General features: G+C 52.0%; 1 protein-coding gene and 1 long non-coding RNA gene across 2 annotated transcripts in view; one reads left to right on the forward strand and one right to left on the reverse strand.

Annotated features, from left to right (window-relative positions):
- Positions 1-1,492: 1,492 nt before the first annotated feature.
- Positions 1,493-4,929, reverse strand: LOC118527363 (uncharacterized). Its single transcript, XR_004913080.2, has 2 exons — positions 4,072-4,929; positions 1,493-1,668 (listed from the first exon to the last, which is right to left on the reverse strand). It is a non-coding gene; the product is annotated as an uncharacterized LOC118527363 (long non-coding RNA).
- A 330-nt stretch (positions 4,930-5,259) lies between these two features.
- ABHD17C (abhydrolase domain containing 17C, depalmitoylase) overlaps positions 5,260-20,965 on the forward strand; it is a 45,379-nt gene continuing 29,673 nt past the window's right edge. Inside the window, exon 1 of the mRNA XM_036079161.2 lies at positions 5,260-5,936. Coding sequence (XP_035935054.2) covers positions 5,347-5,936 — 590 coding nt within the window. The 5' untranslated portion in view covers positions 5,260-5,346. The remainder of the gene's footprint in view (positions 5,937-20,965) is intronic.

Genomic DNA, 20,965 nt, shown 5'->3' on the forward strand with positions numbered 1-20,965 from the left:
ATTATATTATTATTACAAATAACACTACAGATTAATCATTCATGTACCCTGTTTTAATGTGTAGCTATCCAAAATTCTGAAAAAAAAAAAAAAAAACACCTTAAAATTAACGCCATGATATTATTATCACCTTTAAAAGGGCGCCTGGGGGGGCGCCTGGGTGGCTCAGTCGTTAAGCGTCTGCCTTCGGCTCAGGTCGTGATCCCCGAGTCCTGGAATCGAGCCCCGCATCGGGCTCCCTGCTCGGCGGGAAGCCTGCTTCTCCCTCTCCCACTTGCCCTGCTTGTGTTCCCCTCTCTCGCTGTGTCTCTCTCTGTCAAATAAATAAATAAAATCTTTAAAAAAAATAAAAAAAAAATAAAAAAAATAAAAGGGCGCCTGGGTGGCTCAGTTGGTTAAGCGACTGCCTTCGGCTCAGGTCATGATCCTGGAGTCCTGGGATGGAGTCCCGCATCGGGCTCCCTGCTCAGCAGGAAGTCTGCTTCTCCCTCTGACCCTCCCCCTTCTCATGCTCTCTCTCTCTCTGTCTCATTCTCTCTCTCAAATAAATAAATAAAATCTTTAAAAAAAAAATTAGATTTGCAAGCTCCGCATATAAAAAAAAGGTCATTCCCACTTTCCACTTTAAAAAGATTACTTGTTTAACATTGTCTATTACATCTTTGCATATTTTTAAGAAGTGATTAGAAATGATCAGCAGTTGAATTCCCATCAGTTGACAAAGATGTTTTGAGCTCTATGATGTGGTAGGACATAATGCTTGGCACTGATCACACAGGGTGGAGCCAGACCGACTCAGTTCCTATGGCAAGTGTTCCACCCAGTCTGAATTGTGTGATCAGTTTCAGGGGTGCTGGACCTCCTGTTAGGGATCCAGGAGTAGGCGAAGGGTGGGACTAAAACCAAAGGCAGGTTTGAAGACACAGTCATCCAGGCAACGGATGGAACTGTGAAAACACTTATCTGTGGGTGGTGGTTGTTTTATTTCTTTCAATCCTTATCTCTTGCAGGGCTTTCTCAGCATTTTGTGGATCTATGAGCTCTCCCCAGCTGGATTCCAGCGACCTCATTTACAACACTTTTGATAAGAGCCCTCGGGCTGAAAAGGGTTCTGGGAAAAGATATTTTGCTCCAAAAGCTCTTTGCTGAATGGCAGACCCCTTCCCCTAATGAACACTGGTATAGGTTCCCTGAAATAGCCTCGAAGTGCCATTTACGCTATTTTTTCCAAAATTATAAGCTTTTATTTTCTTTTTCACATTTCAGATGTGCTGGTTTAATAGATATCTCCTCCAAAATCTATCCCACCTCCAGTCATACTTTAATATTTTTCTCTGGGAAATAAGCGGGATCCAGGAGTAACCGCTTGAATGACACAGTAGTCCTTGTCCTTATTGAGAAAGCAGGTGAGAACAGTGTAAGATCTTTTGCTTTTAATTTTTGAACGGATTCCTAATCACTACATCACGCGACAGGTAACAAAATATCCAACTACAACGACAAAGTGTTTTATTTTTCTCACCTAACAAGAAGCCCAGACAAAGGCGGGCTGGGCAGCTACTCAACACTGCCATGAAGCCTCTAGATTCTCGTCTCTTGTCCACCATCTTCAGCTATGAAATTCGCTCTCATGGTTGCAAAAGGTGGTTGCTGTAGCTCCAGTGATTCCTGCAAGCCGAGGGGGAAGAAGCGCAGGGGGCAAAGGCGAACATTCCAGATGAGTCTGGCTCTGTTCAGTCTTTCCCCCCCAAAGTTCTCCACTTAGAGACTACTGGCCAGAACCGAGTCACGTGGCCACTCTCACAGCGGGGGAGGGGGATGACTGCCTCTCTGAACCGGGAGCATTATCACCCAGAACAAAACCCCAGCTCTGCGAGTAAGCCAGATGGGGGGAGGCCACAGCTCCTTAGCCAGAGGACGGGCACAGGCTAGAAACACACTGCGATGCTGGCTTTGGCTATGGACTGCACTTCTCTTCCTCAAAGCCTGTACTCTGATAGTAGTAACACGCAAGCCAGAAGGCACGGGGCTTGTCTCTTGGTGCACTCATCAAATCACCCATTCGTTCTTTAATTTATCAATTTAATTAATATTTCCTGAGCATTTTCTCTCTGCCAGGCATGGGGTGGGGGGCGGGGAGCAGTGGTGACCACAATAAACAGGATCCTTGTCTTCACAGAGCATCTCCTAAATTAAAACAGGCAATGTACTTTAGATTCCTCTTTTATCACCCATCTGAACAGCCAGATTCATTTTTTTAAGCACGAGTATCCTTCTCTTACGGCCAATTAAAAACGATCGTTCTCCTCTATACTATTGACGCAGTTTTACTTTGATAAACTGAGTTAGATCTCCAGCAACTTGACGTCAGGCAGATTAATATGGAAGAAATGTTCGGGAAAAGTTGGGCGTGGAAAGGGCCAATTAAATAACAAACCAGCACACTCAGCTACTGGGAATATCGTTCAGGTTACCAGTCCTGGCTGGTTGAGCAGGATGCAATTGTGCCAACTTGCAGCTTCTTGAGGGCAGGAGGGGCTGGGTCTCGGCCAGCTTTGCGTTCCCCAGATCAGCTCAGTGACTGACTACTGGTAAATACCTAATAAATATGTTTGCTGACCCAAACTCAAAGCTAGACTTTCTCTAGTAGCAGGTGAGGGGCCACATAGAAATTCTTTAAGGTCAAAACAAATAGCTAGTAACCTCTGACCTTTGCATTTTATAGGGAAAATGTATTCTTTCTGCGTTGCATGTGAGAGTTTTCCCATCAACGTGCCAAGGCACACGGACACACCAGTTGTGCATGTGTTAGAGGTGTGCTGAGATATTGAACCCCTTAGGCCTGGGGAGGCCAAGCCCCGGGGCAGCACAGACTTTACCACGACTATGTGTAGCATGAGGTGAAAAAGGTTTGGTAGCTCTGCTCTATGGCACCCAACTGGAGGGTCTCAATTGAATATTTGCACAAGCTTGAGCCGGCACAGCTTTCTGAGCAAAGGCTGCCCTTTCAACCCACCTCTGCATCCCTTCTGAAAGCCAAGCTTTTAGTTATTTACTTATTTATGCACTGGTATTCTACTGCATGACCCTCCATAAATCCTTTGTGGAACGAGGCAGGGTGTCAATAAATATCTGGCTTTTTAATTTTCCTGAAAACGTTAACACTGCCCCGGGCCATCTGGAACACTGAGCCTGTCTTTTCCATCAGCCACGCAGAGCACACCTCCTTGAGACTCTCCTCACAGCACCCTAATGGGAACCCCATGTTACTCAACTATTGTCAAGACCCGTGAGAGCAGTAGTATTTGAGGAAGACAAAGGGGCCCACTAGACACTCTTTCATCTCAGTTCCCCAAATTCTGTTCCTATTCTGACTTAGATTAGGAAATAAAACACTGGGCTATCACTTAGCTCCCCACACAAATACCACCATTGAGCCAAGACTGAAGATGCTCTCCTCAGCTTTTATGAGGAGTTGATTTTTTTTTTCTTTAAAGGCATGTGAAAAACTGTTCTGAATCTTCTCCTAAGGCTCTAATTAGATTGTAGGGTACTTGAGAGAAGGGACTGTCTTACTCATCTTTGTAACTGTGGCACACAAAAGTCTTGGGTGCTGTGAGCATAAAAAAACATTACCTACATATACAGGAGAATTGAATACAAGAAACAAAGTACATACCCAAGTACATACCCAAGTATACTTCTGTATACTTTGGTATACAGAAGTGTACCGAGTTATAAACCTTTTTAAAGAAGGGAACCCAATCCTGGGAAGCTAAAATTCTGGTTTTAGGTAAAACTTCACCAAGTGTGAATAACTTGAAAATAGACTCAGAAATACTTTGTCTGTAGGATTTACCAACCACGTTTTCCCTAAGTTTTTGGATCATTCAAGAACGTCCAAAATTATTTCAGTGAAGAAATGGTCTTTTAAAACCAGGTCCTGAAGATTATTGCAATCTGAATAGCAAATTCATCTAGATGAGGGTGCTTAAAAATACTCCTCCTTGAAAAGCCACACCAAAAGCTAACATTCTCAGGACATCTGTTAGTTAGAACAACAGGTCCAACCTGGTGATGCTGCCAACTTCCACTTCTCTAACCGTCCTGCCGGCAGTCCGGGAAGGGGATCTCCTGTCAATTCCTGAAAGGGAGGTTCAGCTGCCAAAACAGGAGACAAAAAGGAAATACAGAATGCCCGGTGAAATTGGCACCAGAGCATGCTCAGGTTCAAGCACTGAGAGTTGTATTTGAAAAAAAAGAATCACTTAAAGGTGAATGCCAAGATTACAGTGGATTAAATCATTGTAAGAAATCTTCCATGATGAAGACCACTTAAAAACCTTGGACCCAAGACGAGTCTCGAGAAACCAGCCCTGTAGGAGACACCTAGAAAATCCGCCGCACGCGGGACCAGAATGACAACCTCACACGGCACACTGGTAGGTGAGGTGGGACCGGTCTCACTCCTATAGACAGAGGGACACCCTGAAGACCCAGTCACGCCCCTGGGAAGGTAACACCGTTGCTCCACACGCAGAAACCGCCTCCTGTGACCGGCCCTCAACAGCAGGACCCCCAAGGCCGAGCCGCGAGGAAGGGGCAGGTCAGGAAGCACAGACACCAAGAGCCAAATATTTCAAGTACGTGTCCATTCTCCTCCACCCATGAGTGTTCTTTTCGGTGGATTCCCAAGACCTCCATCCACGACCGAACTTGGACTTGGATAAGGGCGAGAGGAGTGACCGGCCCAGCTGCCGGCGTACAGACCCGGCGGAGGCAGGGGCGTCCCGGGGCCGGGCGGCTCCCCTCCAGGCTCCCCCGTGGGGGCGGCCCGGCTGCCCGCCAGCACGCCCCGGAGCAGACGCGTCCCGGGGACCTGAGGTTCCCCCGGGCTCCCGGGCGTCCCGAGCACGGGCGCGCGCTCCCCAGGCCGGCAGGTGCCCGCGCCCGCGGGGGGGGAGGGGCCGCGGGAAGCCCCGCCCAGGTGCCGGCCCCGCGCCGAGTCCCCGCGGGGGCGCCGGCGCGCGCTAACCCGGAAGTGGCGGCGGCGGGCGCGCGGGGGCGGGGGCGGCGCGCTGGAGCCATGGCCGCCGCCGCCGGCTTTGTGTGCCGCGCGCGGGCCCCGGCCGCCCGCGCCTCGCCCCGGCCGCGGGACCGCCGCTGACCCGCCCCGGCTCCGAGCGCCGCGCCCGCCGGCCCGGCCCCGCCTCCCGCGCTCCGCGCCCCGCCTCCCGCCTCCTGCCGCCGGCGGGCGGGCCGCAGCCGCCCTCCGCGCTCGCTCGCTCGCCCGCGTCCTCGCCCGCGCCCGCCCGGCCCCCGGCGGCGGGGCTCCAGGCCGCCCCGATGCCCGAGCCAGGCCCCAGGATGAACGGCTTCTCGCTGGGCGAGCTGTGCTGGCTCTTCTGCTGCCCGCCCTGCCCGAGCCGCATCGCCGCCAAGCTGGCCTTCCTGCCGCCCGAGCCCACCTACACGGTGCTGGCGCCCGAGCAGCGCGGCCCCGGCGCGCCCGCCCCGGCCCCGGCCCCGGCCCCGGCCCCGGCCGCCGCCGCCGCCGCCCAGCCGGCGCCGCAGCAGCCCGAGGAGGGCGCGGGGCCCGGCGCGTGCAGCCTGCACCTGAGCGAGCGCGCCGACTGGCAGTACTCGCAGCGCGAGCTGGACGCCGTCGAGGTCTTCTTCTCGCGCACGGCCCGGGACAACCGGCTCGGCTGCATGTTCGTGCGCTGCGCGCCCTCCAGCCGCTACACGCTGCTCTTCTCGCACGGCAACGCGGTGGACCTGGGCCAGATGTGCAGCTTCTACATCGGCCTGGGCTCGCGCATCAACTGCAACATCTTCTCCTACGACTACTCGGGCTACGGCGTCAGCTCGGGCAGGCCCTCCGAGAAGAACCTGTACGCCGACATCGACGCCGCCTGGCAGGCGCTGCGCACCCGGTGAGCCCCCGGGGTCTCCCGGCCCGGCCTGCAGCCGCGTGAGGCGGGAGGGCGGGCGGGCGCCCGGGGGCCTGTGGGCCGGCCCGCGGGGAGAGGGGCCCTTCCTCCCTGGCCGTGCGCCCGCGGAGTGTGACCCCCCCCGCCCCCCGCCCCCGGGCCCCTGTGGATTCGCTTTGCTTCTCCGGCCCGGGCCTTCTCCCACCCCCTCCCCAGATCCCACCGGCCCTCAGGTTCCCTGTGAACTCACACCCGGGGGGTTTGCGTGTTCAGGCACGCCTGGGTGCCCCCGGCCCGCTGGCTGGGTCTTTTGTGGCTCTGGTCACCGCAAGTGGAGGCGTGGGGGTGGCTTAAGTGCTGGGCAGAAACAACTTGGTTCGCGCTGAGTTTGTGCGAGCTGGCCGCCAGAGCCTGAAGGTCCTCGGACTGAAGTGACCTTGGGCGGGCACAGGGGCCTCTCGACCTCGGGCTCCCGTAGTGCGATGGACGGGATGACTTCCAAAGACTTTGCTCGCGTTGTAAAGGGCTCGGGGGGCCGTGGGTGGGCAGCCCTGGGGCAGCTGGAGGGGCGCATGGTGTGAAGTTTGTCTCCTGGGGGGGAGGGTGCAGAGTAGCTGGTGCTGTGTGGGCAGGAAGGTAGCTGGTGGCTCTCGGCCTGGCACCTTCCACAGAGCCTCAGAAACAAGCCCGGGCTGAGTTTGAATCTTACCTGGTAGGGTCTGGGGACTCGCTTGACCTTGAATTAGCATTCACAGGACTGGAAAGTATTTATGGCGGGAGAGCCTCTGATGTGCAAGGCCCAAATGGCCGGCCTGGTTCCTGGGTCAGAAAACAGGAGCTTTATTCTCTCTTAGGCACACCTCTGGCAAGTGCGCAAGTCCCATCCCCTGTTTGTGCTCTGGTTTTGGTATTTGTGACTTTTCCCCACCTACCCTAGAGCAATGGTGGTGAAAATACCTGAGATCATGTCTATAATGCTATCTGATTTCTCCCATTGGAAGAGTCCCCAGTCGTTGGCACGATTCTGGCAGCCGGCACTTGTGTGTTTTTATCTAAAATACGTTTGCGTGGCTTATGCAGATTGCCACCGTGAATGATGTCTCCTGTTCATGCCTATGTTCCTAAATTACCCTTTGCGTTTTGGGGAAGATGCCGGCAGGAAGGTATTTAGGATTTAATATACGTTGTTATTTGTGTTCTCTGGGAGTCCTGAAGGACTTCACTGGGACGATGGTTTTTCGAAAGTGGTTTGGGCAGATGAGAATGTATCCAAGTAGATCCACTGAGTCAGGATCCACACCTAGTTGAAAGCCACCTGTTCCAGTGAAGGGTTTCAAAACTACGTGTCCTACACGATCAATACATTGCTACAGTGTTCTGTTGGTAAAGGCATTAAGAATGAGGGTTGGCATTGAATCTTTTAAAAATGAACCATTAAAACCCTACTTTGAGTATCCAGATGTGAGAACTCCTGTAGACCATTGTTCCTATGTGTGTGTAACTACGTTAGAATGAAAGCCTTTCAGATATGCGGCCAGCCTGTTGCCCTGAATATACGGGTGTGGCCAGGTGTTACAGAATGGGCTAGGGGTGGTTACTTCCTGGAGACTTTTGTCATATTTAGTTTAAGGGCATTGTTTTCGGGTAAACAATTCGATTCGATTTTGGAACATCTGATGATAGATCTAACTTTTGCCTACCATTTATTTAATTTTACAGCAGAATTCATATCTAGATTGATTCACACATCTGTAAAGTGGGGTAGAATTTAAAGGCTGCGGTGAGAGTCTTAGAATTTGAAGAAACTTCCAGATCGTCTTGCCGTGTGCTTTTCAACTATTTGGAAGGTGACCCCACGGTAACACATATAGGTCACGCCTCGATCAGGGACACACGTATACATCAGATCTGTCTGTACACGTCTGTATCTGAAGCAAATGTTTCACAAACCCCTCTTTTTTCTGTGGGCAACGTGCATGGCATAATATATTCTATTTCGTATTTTAGAAAAGCAGAAGAATGTGGGTTGCTAGGATTTATTCCCTAACTTCTGGACCCTGCTCTTGTGCACGCACCGCTTCTGACCGAGGCCCCGGGAAGGCCGTCTCACGGTGCGTCCGCAGTAGGTCTTCTGACCGCTGGTTTCACACTCGTCCCACTCCACCAGGTGCTCCTGTTCATCAGATTTCTCAAGAGGTGCATTTCTGTGTGTCAGTTACTCTCATAACGTGGGAGTTACCCGACCCTGAAGCCGGTCCGTCTCCTCACTGCCTTCCTTCAGCCGACTCTCTTGTTCTCTCCGGTTCTCCTGCCTTCACCTTGCCTGGCAGATGCCCTGTTCTTTGCCCGTTTACAGCTCTGTTCAGGTCCTTGCCAAGGCAGGAGTGCCTTCCACCACAGGTACCCGTTCTGTGGCTGGGCCAGACCCCCTTTTCCACCTCCTTCTTTGGGGATCTCTCTTCTGACCTCCTGGTCCACACTGCTCACGATCCTGATGGGAGAGCCTGCCTTGTCCTGCGTGGTCTCTGTCTCTGTGCTCAGGCTGCATTCCCCCGGAGTACCTGGCCCCGTGCTTGCCTCCCTCCTCACACTCACCTGTAGCCGCTTGCGTGTGCCCTTCTCCTGTGTTGGAAACACTCGATCCTGACCGGGTCCTGATTGGATTCGGAGACCCTTTGTGTTCCTGGACACCTGGTACTCAGCCCCTTGACCTGCACTTATCATGCTTTTTTTTACTATGTCTTGTTATTTAATGGTCTTTCCCACTCAATTGGAAGCCCCTTGAGGGAGGGACTCTGTCTTCTCTATGTCCAACAATGCCCTAAATAATAGGTGCACATTAAATATTTGTTTAATGAATAGCACATACGGATGCCGCATAAGTCAATAAATGAGATAAATTTAGTTTTTCCTAAGTTGGACTCTTACAAACAAGAGTTGGGTCTTATTTTACCTCCAAAGCTTTAATATCCTTGGACACAACCATAGACCAAAAAGGGGGGGTGGTTTACGATGTATTGACCTGAGGTCTGAGCCATTATGTGTTTGTTCTGGGGACAGTGGAGTGTGTGTTTCAAACAGAAGAGTAACAGTAACCCTTCCTTTATATTCCTCTTCATCTGCGTCAGCCCCTGCGCATGCTGTAACGCGCTGCCCGGTCCTTGAGGGAGGACTTCCCACATAGATACTACCCAGTATGTGTACTACCCACGTGCGTGGGGGACATTAGCAAGGAGTGGTGAAGTGAGCAAGCAGTCCAAAACAAGGGTTTGGCTGGGGGAGTAAACGTGAAGGCAAGGAGGGTGTTCATTGCTGTTTGGCCAGTAGATGATTATTTTAAGCATTTGAGAAATTGTTAGAAAAGGTGTGGAATAGAAGTAGCTTTGAAGGATTCAGGAAGAGTGTGGCCCAATGTGGAAGAAGTAAGTTGGTGTCCTAGTCCATTTGGGCTGCTCTAAGGAGATACCACAGACCGGGTGGTCCATAGACAACAGAGATGTATTCCTCCCGGTTCTGGAGGCTGGACATCTGAGATCAGGGCACCAGCGTTGTTGGGGTCCAGAGAGAGGACCCTCTTCCCGGTTGCAGACTGCTGACTTCTCATTGTATTTGCACTCGGCAGAGGGGACGAGGGAGTGTTCTTGGGCCGCTTTAATGAGGGCACTAACCCCCCCCCCAGATGGGCTCCAAACCCTAACCCTCAGGACCTAACCACCTCCCAGAGGCCCCACCTCCTGATACCATCACTTTGGGGGTTAGGTTTCAACATGTGAATTTTGGGGGAGCGGACGTGAATATCTAGTCCTCCTGCAGTTGGTATGGAAACAATGAGGAGAGGTTCTCTACAATTGAGAACCTAAGCCTGACTGAAAGCTTGAAGGTTAGCACGTGCTTTCCATTTGTGTTACATACTTTGTTAAGATGTTGTGATACAAGCCATTGAGGGAATGCGTTGGAATCCCTTAGAAATATTTGTGGAGGGTGCCTGGGTGGCTCAGTCGGTGAAGCATCTGCCTTCGGCTCAGGTCGTGATCCCAGGGTCCTGGGATCGAGCCCCGCATCGGGCTCCCTGCTCAGCGGGAAGCCTGCTTCTCCCTCTCCCTCTGCTTGTGTTCCCTCTCACTCTCTCTCTCAAATAAATAAATAAATAAATGTGTAGAAAGGACGCTGAAAATCAGCGCAGCCTTCTTGGAAGGTAGTGTTGGAACCTGAGCTGGGGCAGTGATTACTCCGTGTGGGTTAAGGTGGGAGTAGGCAGATTAAGCCCCTCAGCACACGTCCTCAGGTGTCCGAGTCCTCAGGGGTCCTCTGGACACAAGCAGCTACAGAAGTGGACCCCAGGATTCGAGAAGGTGTGAATCAAGCGGATTTGCAAGTATAAGCCCAAACAAGCAAATAACCCAGAGCATGAGGTGGAAGACGGTGGAGGGTATTTTGGCTGAAACATTTTAATCTAGAAACACAGGAGAGAAGGCATTTGTGACTCAGTTTATCTTCAGTGCTTACCAGTGCCATCCACAGAAGCTGTTTGAACCTTCCGTTTGATGCGAGACTGGAAGGGCGAGGCGTTTGGTGACAGAAACACTGACCCAGTCGGAGAAAGATGCAGAGGGAAAGAGAACTGGCTTTCGGTGCCTCGGCGCTAAAGGCAAATTACCGAAGACAGTATTTGATTCACTCGTTTATTTACTTTACCAGCAAGCCATTAACCATTAACCAGGTGTGCACACGCTCCTACCAGACACTGGGGGAGGTGCGGAGGTTCCCTCTGAGTATCACTAATCCCAAACTCTTGCTTGTTTGCTTCTGTTTCTTTTTTGTGAAAGGATGGACTTGATTTTGGAGGTTTTTTGTTTTTTTTTTTCCCAGCTGAAGGTCTCACACATTTATTACTGAACCAACCTACTGGTGCGGGGGCACAGTAACAGAGAACAACCATTTCCCCAGTAAAACATGTCCATTGTTTAGGGATTGTTTAGGGAGAGCAGTAGGGATGTTTGCAGAGTGATAGGATAGGAACATGGGACCCTCATGTGGCTTTAGTAAGTGTGCAAATATGTGTCCATCGCCTCCTCAGAGTTGTACCTGATTTTAGTACCGTTTTTCATCCGCATCCACCGGGGAATGGGCCGATCCTGCTTTTGTCTCTTGGCCAGGAATCTCTTGATCCTGGAAGATCGTGAGAAGACGTGGCGAGGGTCAGCCAGCCGCACACACCACGGTGGTGGTGGAAAGGAGAGAGAGCTTTTAGAAGCATTTTGAAAACGTAACCGTGTGTTGCTGTTTTATAACTTCTGTGTCTGTGATTCACAGGGTCCGTACTAGACGATTCGGAAGTCCCAGGAAGGCTGTAGTGGGTGCCCTCGGGTGGTGGGGTCCGTGTGCTGGTTGTGAACGGTGTTTACGGTTCTGACTCCCAGGATGGGTTTCTCCCGGGAGGAGCAAAGCAGCTCCTTTCCCAGGGAAGGTGAAGTTAAAGACCTGACTTCTTTGCTCTCGGTTTTCCCAGAGAGAATACGACGGTGCCATTAAGGAGGGACGCTTAGGGCTTCTGCCTGGGTTTGACCGACTGGGAATGAGGAGAACAGAACGTGTGGTGAAGAGCGTTTGACGTGAGGCACAGCAGGGTGGTGTTTCTAGAAAGGGAACAGAGTAGTGGCTGCAATGTAAGGCGGCCAGTGTGGGACTGTCCCACTCGGGAGAGTGCAGCTCCTCGGAATAGGCTCGTTGAAGCCGAAGTGGGTGAAGTGCGTTTTGGGGGTCGGCAGGGCGCCCTCTGCTTCGGCGTCTCCCCCGGGCCCTCGGAGCGCGCGTGCCGGGCCGTGGCGGTGGCCTCGCCGTGCGGGCAGCGCTTCTCTCCAGCCCCAGCAGATCCCCAGCTTTTGTGTCCGTGAGCCATCATTCCTTCTCCACGGTTCTGTTCCGAGGGTGACCCACTTGCAGAAGGCCCGATGGGCTCGTGCGTGTTTCTGTGGGAAGGGGCAGCCACGCCTTCCGGACGCATCTGTGTTTATTCAGGGGCCCTTGGAGGGTCGGGCTTCACGCCCGTCGGCTTGGTGTCTTGGTGCCCGGCTGGCGGAAGGGGCCTTTCCTCCCTTTGTTCGTTCTGGAGAAGTCACTTCCAGGATATCACCCGAGGGGACTGAGAGCGCAGCCCCGAGGGGGCGCCCTACCCTCTCCCGCGGCTTTGGCTCCTCTCCTCTCCCTGTCCGGGGCCTGGATCCCACAGGAGACCCCGGGCCTGGCCTTAGCATGGGCAGCGTTAGCATGGGCAGCACACCCGCCTTCCCCGGGGTATTTTGCTTCGGCTCGTGGTGAGACTGTGAATCTGCACTCGAAGAGGCCTTTCGCGCAGGGATCCAAAATCTCAGCAAGAGACCCTTAGGAGATCATTAGCTGGCTGTTCGAATGACTTCTTTTTTTTTTTTTTTTTTTTCCCTCCCAGGCTTGCTTTAAATAATAGGCTTCCTGATTCGTCTAAGAGATTGAATTTACAGAAGTTAGATAAGCCCAGAACCTTTGGAGCGAGGGAAATTCGTTCTGATTCCGGCACACCTTCCGGTCCCTCATGTCCCCTTGAACCGGCACATCCCGGCAGAGGGGCAGGGCCCCGGGGCGTCCAGTCCCCCGGCACCTGCAGGGGCTCTGCCCGCCAGGCTCCCGCCCCTCCTGGCTGCAGGGCTTGCGAGGCCCAGCCTCCACGGAGCTCCCGGCCTCTACGAGGCTCACTCTGACAAAAGAGCATGGGCCTTGAAGAGTAGCCCACAGCTGGTTCCTTAAAGCTGGTCAGTAGCACAGTGACACCGTTGTCTTTCTGTGACCACCCGTGTGGGCTCCCGTGGCCGGCCTGGGGGCCACTGGCTGTAGGGAAATAGGCCTCCCCTCCCTCGTTCCTCTCCTCTCCTGCCCTGCAGCCGATGGCCGCCCCTGGGACGGCGGGCAGCTGGTGGCCTGTAGCCGGGGTTGTGGACTTGGCCGTGTGCGGCCCCTGGGGCCCAGGGGAGTGGGTGGGCTGGGTGAAGGCGGCAGGGGACACGGGCACAGGTGCGCAGGGGTGGCCCTCCATGCCGCTCCAGTCAGAGGTCTCCAGCTCGAGACGACTTGGTGATTTATTTCTTCATTTAGCTGATTTACAGCCGTGCTGATTCCTGGCTCTTACGTCAGAGCAACCCAGCAAGGTTGCCTCAAGGGGGACCTGGCGAGGAAGGTTCCTATGAGTCTGAGCTTTCTCTGATGCTTCTGTGTGAAGGGCAGGGATTTTGGAGGCACGCAGACCCGAGTTTAGATTAGCTGCTTGGCCTCGGGCAGGTCTCCTAACCTGTGTGGACCTCAGGTACCATCATGACCGGACTGGTCACTCACCGTGTCGGTAATGATAAAATGGGAGTGACCCCCTGTGTGAGGTGCTCTAGCCCAGTGCCTCCCACGCGGTAAGAGCACCACAAATGGGCTGTTCCTGTTCACGATCATTAATAACATTATTAGAGCTATCATAACCGCATGTTCAGATCATGCTGAAGGCCAGGCACTTAGATCAGGAGGACTGTTAGAGAGCTCACTTCCTTCCCCACCCTGCGTGGACGTGAACAGCGCTCAGGGCAGGCCTGGCTCGGTGGCTGTGGGCGCAGAGAAGAGCAGAGATGACTGAGTTCTGCAGGCGTCCCCCCCCATCCGTGGGAGATTTGTTCTGAGACGGATCGTACCAAACCTGTGTATGCTGGGCTTTGTCTTGGGCACACGTACCTGTGATCAAGTTGAATGTGTAAACTAGGCACAGCAAGAGACGAGCAACAATAACTAATAATAAAATAGAACAATTGTAACAGTATACGATGGAACAGTATGCTATAATGAAAGTTATGTGAATGTGTTCTCCCTCTCCAGCTACCTTACTATGCGGCACTCACCCTCCTTATGGGGACATGAAATGATACGGTGCCCACACGATAAGATGATGTGAGGTGGGGGACGTGGGTGCGGGGACGTGGCGTCAGGCGGCTAGTGATCTTCTGATGATGCGTCGGAAGGAGGATCACCTGCGTCCGGACTGTGGTTGAGCTCCAGGAACTGGAAACCGCAGATAAGTGGGGGGATGACTGTATATGCCGCTAAGGGGCAGAGGCTGTTTGAATTTATTCCTCCGGGCTCGGTGTATCACGTTTGTGCTTTGGGGAGTAGTATGCATTAGTGTTTCAAATTGGATGGCACTTCATCTACCAAGGTGTTTATATGCCCAGAGGAGAACTTAAAAGGAGAGGAAACTTTACCTGTAATCCAACACCTTGCAATTACTTTGCAACCCGTCCCTCTCGCTCCCTCCACCATGCCCTTTGCGGGCCTTGCTCGTGGGTGCGGGCCGTGTGGTCTGGCAGGAGACTTCTTGGGGCATAGCGTCAGGGACGAGGGGGACGAGAAGGTAAAACCGAGTCCCTGTCCACCACTCAGGACATGCTGGTTGCTCTTAACTACTGGGACGACCTTCAGTAGATAGTTATCCTTCCCTTTTCTTAAAGTCGGGCAAGGGACCTGAATCACACACTTCCTTTTAAAATATGAATGCTCCCATGATGCCTTGTACCTCAGATTCCTGTTGAGTTTTCAAGGCTTTGTGTAATGGAGCTCATTGATAACTTCCACACTATTGATTTATTTCAGAGCGCTCGAGGACCGTGGCACCATGGTGAAACTGGAAACCTCTGTTTCCAGAAAGTCTAGGTCATTCGGATTCAGACTGCTAGTTAACGGATGCCTGTCAATGATTTGCTGAATCACTGAGCAGAGCCCCACCTCAGGATTACTTGTTAACAGAGCACGGCTTTAATTTTCAAATAAAAAGGGAGCACAAAAGAATCCTGGTACTGATTATTAGCTTATTCCTTTAGTTTACATTTTTGAGGGGTTCAGATGAAATCTGGGCAGTTAGGTTGGGGGAAGAAAGTGAAGCAAGCCCATATTCAGGATGTATCCACAGAGTGAGAGTTTCTAGACTTTAATTATAACTGCTGGTTAACCCCTCTGTTATTATGGCTAGTAATCAAATGAGAATTCCAACTTTCCCGAAACTATTTTTAGTGATTGTCATGGACAGAACCAAACCACGTACAGTGATGATTATATTGCCGCAAAGGTCTAGAATACCAGCACAAGGGTTTTGTATGCTGGTTTAACTTAAATATTTTGATTTCTCCCTGTTGTCATGAATAACGCAAGGATATTTCAGATTCCCTGTGTTTAGTTGCATCCTTGTAAACTTGTGTTCATATCACTTTAGTTTTCATATATATGAAAAGAAAGGACCATTCACATATTAAACACTTCTTTGCATGTTTTATGTTATATAACCAGGCTGGAGGAAATAATTTTTTAAGTGAGCATGCTCTCATATATTTAATTGGAAAAAATTGGTTTTTCCTACTAAAGCTTCAAGAAAACCCCAGAAAGAACATGGTCACAAGGGAGGGATAAAGATGGCCAGGCTGTGCCCTCACTGGGGAGGATTTCGGGTCTGCCTCTGTCCCCAAAGCTCAGCGGGAGCTCGCAGGCCTGGGGCTCCAGCCCTGCCACAGCTCAGAGTCCGCATGCTGGAAACACGCCCCACCATCGTTCTGACCACCATCACCCTTCCTTGTTTCCGGGCCTGAGCTGCAGCCCCCCTCTGGGGCCTTCCTGTCCGTCCACACGTCTGGCCAGCCACACCTTGCAGCAGACTCATCAGAGTTTGCCCACCTGGATCCCAGTTTCCTTTGCCATCCCGCCCGTGCCAACTTCCCCTGCGGCTGAAATATTCACGGACGTGGAGAGCCTGCTCCTCACCCCTGCTTCCTGGCTGCCCAGCCCATCCCTCGCCCTCCTTCCCCTCCACCACCCTGTACACCTCCACGGCCCCCGTCCGCGGCCACACCTCGTACCTGTCATCTCCGGCAACGGTCCACTGCCCGGCCTTTGAATTATGAAATATCCTTTTCTGACTCAATCTCATATCCTGTTGGATCTGTTTATTTAACAAATGTATTAAGGGCCTGCCATGGGCAGACATTCTTCCAGAACAAAACAAACACGAAATCCCTACTGTTGGAAGCTTTCACTCAGGGGGCAGATACCCAGGAAAAACAGTCATCCTAATAATTATGTAAACTGTATTTGATTAGAATATGATAAATGTTATGGAGAAAGGAGAAGAATGTAGAAGAGAGTCGGGTGGTGGGAATACCGAGAGAGTGGGCGTGCGCAGTACGGTTTTAAAAGGTGAGAAGGGGCTTCACCCAGGGAACATCCGGCCCAGAGCAGTGAGGGGTTAGCCCTGTGGCTCGGTGCAGGAAGGGCCAGGGGACAAAGGCCCTGAGGTTCACAGAACATCCCGGAAGCTGGTGTGGCTGGAGCAGGGCCAGTGAGGTGCATGGTGGGGGCAATGGGAACCCGGACGGAGTCACTGGGTGGGGTTGGGGCTCCTATCCGGCCTCATAGACCATTGCACTGGGCTTGTGCAGCTTGTAATGGGAGCCTTGGGGACAGAAGTGACCGGATTTGTTAGGTTTCGGTGGTTCCTGATGATTGTGTGGATGACAAATGGAAGGCCGGGGTCCCAGGGAGGGAAGAAGTAGGCCAGTTAGGATTCACCTGCAGGGTTGTAGGTTAGAGACAGTGGTGGTGTGGGTCAGACATGCGGCCGCAGAGGTGGTGAGAGGTGCTCAGATCTGGGGTGTTCGTTTAGAGGTAGGTCACCAGTATTTGCCAAGTCGAGTGGGGAAAGGGAGGCTCTAGGATGAGTCCTGGGGTTTTGTCTTGAGCCACAGGAAGCCTGAGTCACTCCTCACTGAGGTGGCAGAGGGCTGGAGAGGCTCCCGAGTGGGGAGGCTGGGCCAGGAGTCTCGCTTTGTCTCCGTCGCCTTTGCGATGCCCATCTAGGGGGACACACGGAGCAGGAGACAGGGCGCGAGCCTGGATTTCAGGAGCAAGGTCTGGATAAATTTGGGAATTGTCCCTTCCAAGGAGGAAAGCCATGAAACCAAAAGCAAACTTGGGGGAATGGGCGTTTGCCTGGGAGAACCCTGCCTCCGGCCAACCCCCCAGTCCAGCCCCGTTCAGTCTGCACCCGGGTGCACCAGGCCTGCAAGCACCCCGTGTGGGAGGGTCCCATGCGCCCGTGAATGACGGCGCTCTCCCCGGGGGCAGCACCATGGTGTCAGCTGGTGGTGGCTGCTGGCTCCTGGGTCACTTGCTGTGTCCGGAGAGCTGGGCCCTCCTGTGATCTCTTCGGAGGCACCCAGGCATTGCGGTGGTTCCCTGTGGGAGGCGCTGCCCACTCCTACGCCCTGCTGCCATCCGTGGGGTCCCTTCGGTGCTGCCAGCCTCCTGGCTTCCCCAAGACTAGTTTCTGGAAAGCCTGACCCTGAGTGGGGGTGAGCGCTGCAGGATGTAGGCAGCGTGAGGGCACCTCAAGTACCTTTGCAGGATCGGGTGTGGTGAAGACCACGGTGGTCATTTGTGTGGTGGCTCCTGCCCGCCTCCCCCCAGATTTCCCCTCTGAGCCAAAAGGGGGACAAGAGGAGGCCTCTGGGGCACCTGCACCTTCCGTGGTCCCTTCTTCTGTGGCCTTTGCCTTGTCCCCTCGTCTCCACGTTTACCAAGAACTGCAAAGGCAATGCACTAACACCCGGGACGTTCGGAACGGTTGGACCCGAGTCTCTCAGGAGTGGTCTCCTGCATCCTCAGTTCTTTTCTCAACAGATGGGTTAGAAGGAAGGGCCGCCGCCGGTGTGTTTACGAGGATGAGACCCCCCGGCTCCCCGCGCCCTTCCCGGGCCGTCCCTCCCGCCGCCCTGCAGAGCCTTGCTAGCGTGGCCAGGTCGCGTTCTGGGCTCCCACCGCTCTCATCACTGCCGGTAAGAGCTCCCGGCGAGCTCGGCCCGCATCCGGCTCCTGGGCAGGACTGTGGCGTCCCCGAGGACAGGGCCCGGCTCCGATTCTCCCCGGACTCACGCAGAGCCCAGCGCAGCCCCGCTTACACAGACGGCTTGGGGAGGGAAAGGGGCCGCCAGGCCCCGGGGACCTGAGATGCTGCCCACAGCCCGCCATCCCCCCACCGCATGCCCGGCCTTCCTTCTGCGGGATGAAGCTGTTTTCCCGAGCGGCGCCTGACTGTGGGACTGGTCCAGGCAGGGTGACAGGAGCGCAGAGAGGACGGAGCCTGTCTGTCCTTCTTGTCCATTACGGGGCAGGAGTGTGGACAAGTCCAGTCCTGTCAGTATGGCCTCGCTGTCCCCACACACACACTGCGGGCCACTGCTTTCTGATGTGTTTTCGGAAGACCCGGTCGTTGTTCTTATGGGAATTTGTGTATTTTGTGGCAGCTGGTAATGCAGAGAATGCAGAATTGGAAAAACTGGGCTGCCTGTGGATGACCTTCACTTCCTCAGGACCTTGAGATCGATACTCCAGCTCTGTTTTTTGCTTTGCCATATTCTTTTATTTTTTTAACTTTATTATATACAAGATAAATAAAATATTAAAATGAACCCCGTGTCCTCATCATCCTCCTTCAACAGTTATCAGTATTACACCGTACTTGCAGCATCCATCCCCTCCCCCACTCTATCGTTACTCTCCTGTCTCTTTTATTGTAAGAAAAATTCGCACCATGGACATGCACAAATCCTATCCCAGCTATCCGATTTCCTGGCAATCTCTTGCTCTGTCTCTTGCATCAGCACCCAGGCATGGTGAGGAGGCATCTGCAGACCCAGGCTTTCCTTGGTGCACCGCGCTGTGTCCTGCCATCATTGGAGCATGGATTGCAGTACGAGAATAGGTCTAAGGGAGATGTTAAATAGATTTCATACCAAATAGTATTCAAAGGAAAAGCACTGGCGTCTTGGCCATTGATTTCAACATCATTGTTGTAAAGATAGATAGATGGATAGATGGGTGGGTGGGTGGATGGATGGATGGATGGATAGATGGGTGGATGGATGGGTGGATGGATAGATGGATGGATGGATGGATGGGTGGGTGGATGGATGGATGGATAGATGGATGGATGGGTGGGTGGATGGATAGATGGATGGATAGATGGATGGATGGATGGGTGGATGGATAGATAGGAACTCTAGGAGTGTGTCCCATTTATCTAGAATGAGTGGGATGGATGAATGGGTGGATGGATAGATAGATGGATGGATAGATGGGTGGATGGATAGATTGGAACTCCAGGGGTGTGTCCCACTTATCTAGAATGAGTGGGGTGCAGTAAAAACATAGAAATATCAATGGTCTGGAGCTAAGAGGTGTGGCTCCTCGTCAGGCGTTGACATGCACGGACATGTGACCTGGGGAGTCATATACTGTGTTTGCACCCCGTTTTCTCTGTTCATAAACAGGAGGTTTGCTTTAGGTGTCAGTTTTGGTTTAGCCATCACTCACTGAACGTCTCCTTTGTGCTAAGCACATTTCCTATGGTACATAATTCTAATCATCACATCTGTGAGGCAGGGACCGGCAGAGATGAGTGACTTGCCCAGGGCCACACAGATTTAAGAGGTGAGCCAGGGTTTGGACCCAGGCAGCCTGACCCTGGGGCTCAGGTTCTAAAATCAGACGATGTTCTCTACATTCGTGGGCCCCCAGGGTGATGGGAGCTGAGCATCTTGGAAGGTGCTCAAGACTATGCACTGGGCGCCAAGAGAAAACGTCAGAACTTATATTTCTGTTCATAACTTATTGCTTTCCAATGTCTTTTATTTTAAATGTTCCTAAGATTTTATATAATGTTTTAAAACACTCATATATATAAGTCTGTGTCTATACACCTATCAGAAATACATGCTCTCATTTTTAGGAAGGGAGGTTACATGGTGGAAAGTTTAGACACCAGTGGTCTAGATTCATATTGTTATACTTAACATTTTTTGAATTTCTTTTCTTAGAATCACAGGATGTGAGCACGATGAGAAATTTAAATTTTTACAATTTTCAACCCTTCAACAATTCAAGTGCCTGATACATCTCAGGTGCTGGGCCAGATGCTTGGTACAATCTTTCATTGTTACTAGATCTTTTACAGTAAAAAAAAAAACAAAAAAACCCCCCTTCAATTTGCATTTAAAAGGTAACTTTGAATACCCATAGAGACTCTCCCCCCGCCCCCCGTGGAATTCTGGACTTTTGTCTAACAGTATTCTGAAGACAAAAAAAAAAAAGTCTCCTGAACCTTTGTATATCAGCTGAAAGGAGGAAAAGAAACAATTCTTTTCTAGTGAGATGGGTGGTTCTGACCGCTTTGCCTTTCGCGTTGTGGATTCTGATAGGATGGAGATGCTGAGGGGCTGGTACACAGAACCCCTGTAACTTTTGGCGGGTAGGAGGTGCAGAGGGCAAGGGCAAGGACCATGTTGCCAGACTGCCCGGGGTTGGCTCCTGCCTCTGTGGGTTCCTCTGGGCCTCAATTTCTTCTTCTGTAAAAGGGGGAAATGCTAGTCGTGTATATAGTAGCGTTTGTTACGAATAATAAATGAGCACATGTCTGCAAAGTGCTTGTATGTAAGTCTGACAAAATGAATTTTTAAAAAAACTGCTGGGAAACGGGAAGAAATGCAAACGTTGATAGTAGATGGCCTTTAAAGATTTGAGAAATAGCAACCCACTGTGTTTGTAGAGGGTGTTGTGCCTGAGGGCACGTCCCCATGCACCCTCTCCCTCCCTAAGGGTAGTTTTGGGAGAAAGGTCGGACAGGTACTGTGATTTTCACTTGGTATATTAGTAGGAGGAGGCTTGGGAGAGCCATGGTTTACCTTAGCCCATGTGGCTGTTCAGCAGCTGAGTGGGAGGCTTCAGTGTATTTCTTTTGGTTATTACATTTTTTCCGGGGCTGCCTCTCTTAATTTGTTGCCATTAGTAGTTACTTTTATAGTTTGCTCTGGGTGATTTTGTCAGTCTGTAAAGAAGGCAGTGTGTTGTGGTCCAGCAACATGGTCTTTCCATATTTGAGTCTTTTTTTTTTTTTTTTTTAGTGTAATTGAGTTTTATTTCTCATTCCT

This window comes from Halichoerus grypus, chromosome 8 (assembly GCF_964656455.1).
Source record: "Halichoerus grypus chromosome 8, mHalGry1.hap1.1, whole genome shotgun sequence".
Taxonomy (NCBI): domain Eukaryota; kingdom Metazoa; phylum Chordata; class Mammalia; order Carnivora; family Phocidae; genus Halichoerus; species Halichoerus grypus.